This window comes from Vombatus ursinus, unplaced genomic scaffold (assembly GCF_900497805.2).
Source record: "Vombatus ursinus unplaced genomic scaffold, bare-nosed wombat genome assembly UNPS02014198.1, whole genome shotgun sequence".
NCBI lineage: Eukaryota > Metazoa > Chordata > Mammalia > Diprotodontia > Vombatidae > Vombatus > Vombatus ursinus.
The window spans coordinates 529,101-537,429 of record NW_020953976.1 but is presented as its reverse complement, the minus strand read 5'-3'; the positions used below and the strand labels follow the sequence as shown (position 1 = coordinate 537,429).

At 50.8% G+C, this 8,329-nt stretch overlaps 1 protein-coding gene across 2 annotated transcripts; it reads left to right on the top strand.

Moving 5' to 3' along the window:
• Positions 1 to 838: 838 nt before the first annotated feature.
• LOC114041874 (platelet glycoprotein VI-like) lies at positions 839 to 6,998 on the top strand. Of its 2 annotated transcripts, XM_027860534.1 has the most exons (10): positions 839 to 946; positions 1,230 to 1,265; positions 1,507 to 1,785; positions 2,179 to 2,463; positions 2,842 to 2,895; positions 5,500 to 5,535; positions 5,857 to 5,973; positions 6,066 to 6,108; positions 6,214 to 6,251; positions 6,358 to 6,998. In XM_027860534.1, the coding sequence occupies exons 1-10, from the start codon at positions 913 to 915 to the stop codon at positions 6,690 to 6,692; spliced, it is 1,257 nt and encodes a 418-aa protein (XP_027716335.1). In that variant the 5' UTR covers positions 839 to 912; the 3' UTR covers positions 6,693 to 6,998. The 2 variants fall into 2 exon arrangements, with proteins under 2 accessions (XP_027716335.1, XP_027716337.1); XM_027860536.1 differs by lacking the exon at positions 5,857 to 5,973.
• The last annotated feature ends 1,331 nt before the right edge of the window (positions 6,999 to 8,329 follow it).

Below are 8,329 nucleotides of genomic sequence, written 5' to 3'. Positions count from 1 at the left end.
GTGGAGGATGGACTGGAGTGGGGAGAGACTTGAGACAGGGAGACTCAGAGAGAATCAGCTATTGCAGTGCTCTGGGTGTGAGGAGATGACGGTCTGCACCAGCCTGAGGGCAGGGTCAGAAGAGACGAGGGGCTTTTAGAGAGATGCTGTAAAGGTAGACATGAGACTTGTCAAGAGACAATGGAGCCTGAGAGCTAGTGGAGTGGAGGATGACTCCTAGGCTGGGAGTCTGGGGGCCTAGGATGACTATGGTGCCCTCAACAGAAAGAGTAAAGTTTAGAAGTGGAGCAGGCTTCTAGAGGAAAGACGGGTTCAGTTTGGGACACGTCGAGCTCGAGATCCAGGACATCCAACCCAAGGTGTCCAACAGACTTTTAGGACAGAGGGGAAGGCAGGGACTCGATGAGGCATAATGAAGGACAGAGCAAAAGCGGGACCAGGCATAGAGACAAAGAGCTCCATCCATGCAGTGAGTCCCGAGCTGACCGTGTTGCAGATCACCTCGAGGCTGGTGGCCTCTGGTTTGGTGGCCAGTTTAAGAATCTGAGTAACCAAGAACAAAGAGGGTTCTTAGAGCTCTATGAAGTCAATGCCTACCTACTGCACAGAGGGGAAATTGGGGCAGAGAGGGGGACATGGACCAGTCCAAGGACACACAGTGACATGGGGCAGACCCTCATCTCCACTGGGTTTTCCTGATGCTCCTAAATGCTTGGGTTCTAATGGGACCCACACAGTCCTCTAGGACAGGCAGTCCCTCCCTCCACCGACTTGTAAATTGTAAAGAGGAAGTAGCTACTCGTCCAATGAGAGAGGGAGGAGCCAGGAAGGGTCAGTGATAGGAAACTCGTGGCTGGGCTTGTTCCATCCCCAAGCCGGGTCTCCAGCCTGCAGTCCAGCCCCGGGGCCGCCATGCCTCCCTGGCTCCCTGCCTTGTTGTGCCTCGGTGAGTCCTGGGCAGGGAGAATTTCAGGTTCCTGATACAGGGCTGTCAAGGCCAGGAGCAGCCGGGGCAACCATCACGTCCTTCTCCTCTCTCCCTCATTTTACAATGAAGGAAAGAAGCCCAGAGTGAAGAAATGACTCCCCTGAGTTCACCCAAGGCTAGAACTCCAACCCAGGTTCCCTTATGTCCAGCAGCACTCCGCCCCCACTTCCTATCCCCCACCCAGAGCTTTGGTAGGGAGGCTGAGGATTCTGGGCAGGGCTGATGGGACCCTCTCTGACAGGACTGTGTCTCAGTTGGAGGATCAAGGCACAGGACCGTGAGTTCTCCCCTCCCCCCAACCAACCCCCTCTCATTCTCTCTCTCTGTCTGTGTCTGTGTCTCTATGTCTCTAGCTCTCTGTCTCTCTCTGTCTCTCTGTCTCTCTCTTCCCTCACCTGTCCCCCCAAGGGAGGACAGACTGGAGGGTCTGGGCTAATCTACTGGGGTGACTCTGGGAGGGGCCTGGGGGCAAGAGGCATTGGAACCCTCTGGAACTCCAGGCTCTAACTTCCTTCCAGATCTACTCCCCAAACCCTCCCTCTGGGCAAAGCCAGACCATGTGATGCCTGAGGGGCAACTTGTGACCATCTGGTGTCAGGGCCCTTCTGGGGCTATAGGTTACAAGCTGGAGAAAGTGGGAACCTTTTGGTTTATGTTGTCCTACCCTAATGGGAATAAAGAAGCTTCATTCGTTCTGGGGGAAATGAGAGTAGAAGCTGCTGGTCTTTACCGCTGTCACTACTGGACCTCATCTGGCAGGACAGAGTCCAGTGACCCTCTGATGCTGATTGTGACAGGTGAGGCAGAGACCCCAGCCCCAACCCCCACCCTTCAACCAGGGCTCAATCTCCACTAAATTATTCCCTCCCCAGGTCTCCAGACACACACACCCACACACACCCACACACACACCCACCACACACACACACACACACACACACACACACCACACACACACATACACACACACACACACACACACACACCCTTCCTTATCTAGGGCCACAGTAGAGATGGGATTCTCAACTCAGAACCTAGCATGGGTAGCCATTAGGGGTCTCAGCTTTGGGGGAGGGACTTCTGGAGGGAGAGGGATGGACCCTCACATGGCACAACTCTCCCTTTGAGCTCTGACCTGGGCACAGAGCAGGGGTGCTCCCCTGTAACACCAGGATCTCCTTGTCCCCTAGGCCAATATGACAAACCCAACCTGTCCGCCATGCCCAGCTCTGTGGTGGCCCCAGGGCAGACCGTGACCTTCCACTGTCAATCTTTATACCGCCTGGATGGCTTCGTGATGTCTAAAGACCAAGCAGACAATGTGAGCCCTCATTATGAGTGGAAGACTCTGGCCAGCTTCTCCATCCCGGCTGTGACAGCTGCCCATGGGGGCACTTACCGATGTCACACTTTTCACAATGACTTCCCTTATGTGTGGTCAGCCCCCAGCAACCCCCTGGTCCTCAGGGTCACAGGTGAGAGATCCCCAGCCTAGCCCCTTTCTCAATGGCCCCTAACTGTCCTCTGCCACAGACTGGCAGCTCTGTGCTTGGACCTGGGAAGCTAGGGTATTGGGCCCTGGGAAGCTAGAATATTGCACCCTGGGACTCCTAGGGGCATCCTGGAAAGAGACAGGGAAGAGGGTAGGGAGAGAAGACAGCATCTAACAGCCTCAGGGTGGGTGGAAGGTGCCTCCCCTGCCCTGCTTTCCCTCTTGCTCCCCCAGGAGAAGACAGGGTGTCTAGTGGGACCAGGAAAGGGGGAGCTTACAGGAAGACTCGGTAGGGACAGCCTGGATGGGGAGGGGGGTGACAGGACAAGTTAGGCTACCTGCCTTCTCATCCCATTCCCAGACACTCCTGAAGAGTGCAGCCTCCCAGTTCCCAGGGAACCAGACCCCACAAGCCGTGAGTAACCCTGCAGCCCAAACTGGGTGTCTGGGAATGGGGGGAGGGGGGAAGGCTTCAGCCATTTTCAGTGCCCTTCCCTGTCCCAGAGACAGAATCCTGTCCCAAGGGAGCCCAAAGAGACAGAAGGAAGGACCCCAGGAAAGAGACAGGGGGAGAGAGAAGGAGAGTCAGTCCCCTAAGAGTTAGGGAGAAGGTGTTTGGGTGAGACCCAGGAGGAAGGAGGAGCAGCATTGAAAAGGGCAGCATTAAACCTATGATTCCATTGGCACAAAGAGCTCCCAGATGGGAAAATACCCTTTACCAGTGCAGGTTGCCACCTTCTCTACAACTTTTAGTCCATAGAGAGTTGCCAGAAGCACTAAATGTATTAAGTAACTTACCCAGGATCACACAGCCAGGTAGAGTTGGAGTCAGGGCTTGAACCCAGATCTACCTGACTCTGAGACCAGCCCTCTCCCACCATTCCATACTGCCTCTCAAATATGTAAAATATATATGGAATAAAAGACAAGGGAATTAGAAAGGGGGATGACTATTAGCTGGGAGAAGAGGGTGTTAGTCCTCATTAAGAAGTTGACCCTTGGGCCACTTTTGGGAAACTAGAGACTCTAAAAGATAGAGGTGGAGAAGGAGGACATTCCAGACATCAAGGCAGCCTTTGCCAAAGTGTGTGGGCAGGAAAGGAAGGGTCCTATATGAGAAACAGCAATAAGCTCAATTTGACCAGATTATGGAGAGGGTTGAGAGACTGACTGTAAAGAACTTTAAGCACCAAAGAGAGGAGCTTAAATCTGATCCCAAAGAAAATAGGGAGCCACAGGGGTTTAATGAGCAAAAGAGGATCTATACTTTGGGGAAAATCACTTTAGCAGGTAAGGAGGATGGAGTGGAGAAAAGAGAGATGTGAGGTAGGGAGAACAAGCCAAGGGTGCTAATCCAGTCGAGAGGTGACGAGAGCCTGGCTATGTGAGTGGGAAGGAGGGGATGAGATAAAAAGAACAAAGCTTGGCAGTTCTTTGGAAGCAGAAAGTGAGGAAGAGGGAAGAGATGAGGTTGTGACCCAGGCCAGTGGGGAAGATGGTGGTCTCCTCCATAGGAATAAGAAAATTTAGAAGAAGGGAGGATTGGGGGATAAAGCAGATGATTCTGTCTCAGATATATTGATCATGAGGTGCTTGTCAGATATTTAGTTCAAAATGCCCAATAGCAGGTAGTGATATCGGCTTAGAACTCAGGAGAAGATGGAATCAAAATGGCAGACCAATTGGAAGAAGTACAGAGAGTAATATTTTTGGCCCAGATTAGCATAGGAAAATGGATGGAGAGGTCTGTGGACAGTGGGGACAGGTCAGGCAGGGCAAGACAGGAGTGGAATGCACAAAATATTCCAACATAGGAAGCAACTAAGTACAAGATTAAGAGGAAATCCAAGATCCAGCTCAGAGGGGCTTAAACTCATGTAAGGTGCAGGAACAGGGGCAACCAGCAGCTCTGGATCCTGGACCCAAGGCACCCCAAAGAGGTCACCCACCTCCGGGGTGGCATTCCAGGGTGATGAAACACAGGGTCCTAGGCTATGTCCTGAATGAGAAGCAAGGTCAGAAGCCAGAAGCAACAACAGCAGTGTGGCTCAGACCGCAGGAGTAGAGCCACCAGCTACCAGCGTCCAGCCCAGGCTGAAGCCTGCAGTGGAATAACCAGCACAGGAATCCAAGGCCAAGGAGAAGCCGACAGCTCTGTGGCCCTAAGACAGTAGAACCTCCCAGCTGACACGGCTGAAATCCAGCAGCATCTACTGAAACTCCAAATGGGGCAAGCTCTCAGGCCTTTTGCTTGGACCTCAATCCAGCTCAAGAACCTGCAGAAGTCAAACCAGGAGGACAGTGATCAGACTTGACCTTAGAACAGACCACTTGGGGAGTATTAAAAAGCTGGTAGCCTCTCAGCATTTAGCTGTGTCCAAGGTCTTGAAATCACTCAACATTCAATATTGCAAGAAAGCAGCATTAGGACCAGCCCAGATCTTCTCTCCAGAAGTCTGCAGAGCCTAGCTCTAACATTAAATCTGAGGTCAAGAAATGGGCTGGAAGAATGGACAAACAAACAGAAAGGATCCCACCATAAAAAGGTATTATGCTGATGGGGACACTCAAAAGAGAAACCTGGAAAAACAGAATGACTCCAAAACATCTTATAAGGAAAACCACAGAGAAAAACACATCTTGAACAACTAGAATTTCTGGAAGAAATGAAGCGAGAATTTTTAAAAACAGTTTAAAATATCTTTCCAAATTAAATCAGAGTACTAGAAGAAAATAATTGGAAAGGAAATGAGAGCTGTAGAAGAAGAAATTGGAAAGGGAATGCATAAATGAATAAGGACTTGTAGGAATCAGACCACATCCATGTCAGCCCAATAGGCCCTTAAAGATCATGGCATCCAGTCCCTCCACCCCTTGTGTTTCACAGATGGGAAAGTGAGGTCCAAAAAGGGATCGAGACTTGTCATCCAGTCAATGGAACCCAGGTCTCCTGACTACCAGCCGAGGCAGTCTCTGTGCTGCCTTGCTCCCCTAACCCTACTTCCTTCCTCATTCCCAGGAGCCTCCTCTCCAGAACATTCAGACCTGCTGTTTGGTGAGTAACTAAGATTCCCATACCAGTCAGTAGAGGAAGGCCCTGAGCTGGATGTTAATTGAGGGTTGATTTCTCCCTCCTCCCTGCCCTCCAAATCCTGGAGTCCCATTAATTACCCATCATTTTCCCTTGAGCACCTCCTCCGCCTTCTCCCCCTATCCTGGGGGCTGTCCAGAGAGAGGGAATCTAAACAGAACTCATATCTCCTCCTTCCAACTGGGGGCTAAATCCTCCCACCCCCATTCACAATGGGGAGGATACCCCCCCCAAGTACCAGGATGGTGTTAACACTGTCCACTATGCCTTGGTCTTCACACCAAGGTCTCCCCAGGCTCACAGCAAGCATCCTGATGGGCATGTTGGCACTCATCATCCTGCTCTTCCTCTCCCTTCTCTTCTTCCTCCTTCAACGCTGCAGCCAACATCAGGCTAGACTCAGTGAGTTCTTGGGGCTGGGGGTGGCCTTGGGCAAAGGCCTGATGGGACAGTGGCTGAACCCCCCTGGAGTCTGACCCTGACTCTTCTTGCAGAGACCAGGGGCAGAAAGGCAGAAATCAAGAAGGCCCTGAGAAGGTAGGGGCCCTAGATATACCCTGATTCCCCCGAGGCCCTCCCCAGTGATTCCACTCACATTCTTGGACCTTTCCCCTCAATGTTCTGTGCCTTCTTGTTCCCCAGCTCTGACCCAGCTGGGACCCCTCTGGAGGAGACCCCATGTGAGTGAGAGGGGCAGGGGCAGGGGGCCTGGGGTGCCAGAGGGAAGGGCCTGGTCCTGGTGGAGCCAGGGTCCTGGCCCCTCATGCCTTCTCCTCTTGCCTCCAGATGCTGCTGTGAATGATGACGGACAGACAGAGGAGTCCAGACAGGAGGACACTGCTGTGATTCACTCAGACATCTCTCCTTCTGGAGGGAACAGGGAGGGAAAGGCTTCCCCAAGGTCCCATGCAGCTGGGAGGGTTCAGGTTCCTTTCCCCTCCTCAGCCCTCCTGTCCCATGTCCCAAGCGATCCCTTCATCCCCTTCTGCCAGGCTCCCAAAAGGGAAGACCCTCAGGAGGTGACCTACGCCCAGCTGAATCCCAACAGCCTCAAGGCTGGATTGGAGGCCCCTCCCCCCTCAGGACCAGTGGAGCCCAGCCTCTATGCCGCCCTGCGGTAAGCTCAGCCCTCGCCCAGGGGACACCAAAAGGAAGAGGCCTCTCCCCATGCAGGCTCTGCTTTCTGAGGGCAGACCCTGTCCCAGTATTAACCCAGGTGTTAGGATCCTTTCCCATTACAGCAGGTACCCAGTAATTTCATTTCTGTTGTGGCAGCAGCCAGGTTGTGTGTGTCTATCCTTGGTGGGTCTCAGAGGTAGCATTGGTAGCCTATGTGAGCTCATCTTCTACTTTCTGCAACCTACCAAAAAAAAAGAAAAAAAAAAAGAGCAGGCTCTCACATTATCAATGAATTCACCAGCAGGGAAGTATAAGATAATTTGCCTACTGGGTGGGTCTACACTCAAGCCACCAGCCATCCACCAGCTTACCAGAGGAAGCTAAGTAGGAATTGATAATGATAATAATAATAATAATAATAATAGCTAATATTGATATAGCACTTACTCTATGCCAGGCACCGTGCTAAGCACTTTACACATATTATCTCATTTTGATCCTCACAACAACCCTGGAAGGTAGGTGCTATATTATCCCTATTTTATGGGTGAGGAAACTGAAACAAATAGAGCTTAAATGACTTGCCCAGGGTCACCCAGCTGGGAAGTATTTGAGGTCAGATTTGAATTCAGGTCTTCCTGACTCCAATCCTGGCATTCTATCTACTGCACTGCCTACTTATAAGCTCTGAGTTTAAGCTCTTACCTCTCCCACAGCCTAGGATCTCTGTGACCCCTAGTAGAAACAGGTGCTGGTCCTGATCCAAGAGTATGCAACTAACGTCACTCTGAATTACTACTTGGCTCAGCCCCACCCCATTTCTGAGAACCGTCCTTCCAACTGGCCAATCTTCTATTTACGTTACATAGGCAAGTAATCACAAGATTTTATTATTAAAAAAAAAAGATTTTTTTAAAAAGGTGTTAAGGGCTTGTTTCCCCGATGTAAATCTTTATGACTAACCTCACTGCTTCTCAAGTGGGGGAGAGAGATGCAGTGAATGCTGTGTCTTCCACCTGGACTCCACGTATCCATGAGCACATGGTTGCCCCTGCCTTTTCTGGTTGGTTGGTTTATGCATTAGGCAGGAACTCCAGAGTGATCTGGTCCAGGACTAATGGAGATCTCCTAAGTTCCAAAAGGTCTGGAGGTCCCAGATGCTGGTGATGATCCACCTGGAAACAAAGGATGCTTCTGAATCAGAAAGAATGGCCCCTGGAATAGAGGTTGACCCAATTTGGCCATTTGGACAGCGCACTTTTACCATCAGTGTATTTGGATGGTATGGGGCAGTACTGGACAGGTGAAATGATAAAGAATTAATTAACAAGCTGTTTTATGTATGAGTGAGATTTAAGCATTAGCCTTCCTACTGATTATAACTGGAGTTATATGTTACTACTGAATCTTGTTATTCCAATTAATTCTACACTTATGTGCTGTGATTCTCCCATGATTAGCATTTCTTTCTGTGTAGGAATAAACTACCTTCCTATATTCAGTTCATATTGTACACTAGGTACCTCTTTTACCATTACCCCTCTTTTGGAGGAAGCCTGAGACTTCTTGAAGCCATTTTGTACCTACAGTGACTGTCCCTCTGAAATCGGTGTCCACCTGGAGGGTGTGTCTCTGTCCC

What these genes read in the sequence shown, in the direction of transcription:
- LOC114041874 (XM_027860534.1), top strand. Translation starts at nt 913, where the DNA reads ATGCCTCCCTGGCTCCCTGCCTTGTTGTGCCTCG. An exon ending in CCCTGCCTTGTTGTGCCTCG is followed by an intron (nt 947 to 1,229) that starts GTGAGTCCTGGG and finishes CCTCTCTGACAG; the next exon opens with GACTGTGTCTCAGTTGGAGG. An exon ending in ATCAAGAAGGCCCTGAGAAG is followed by an intron (nt 6,109 to 6,213) that starts GTAGGGGCCCTA and finishes CTTGTTCCCCAG; the next exon opens with CTCTGACCCAGCTGGGACCC.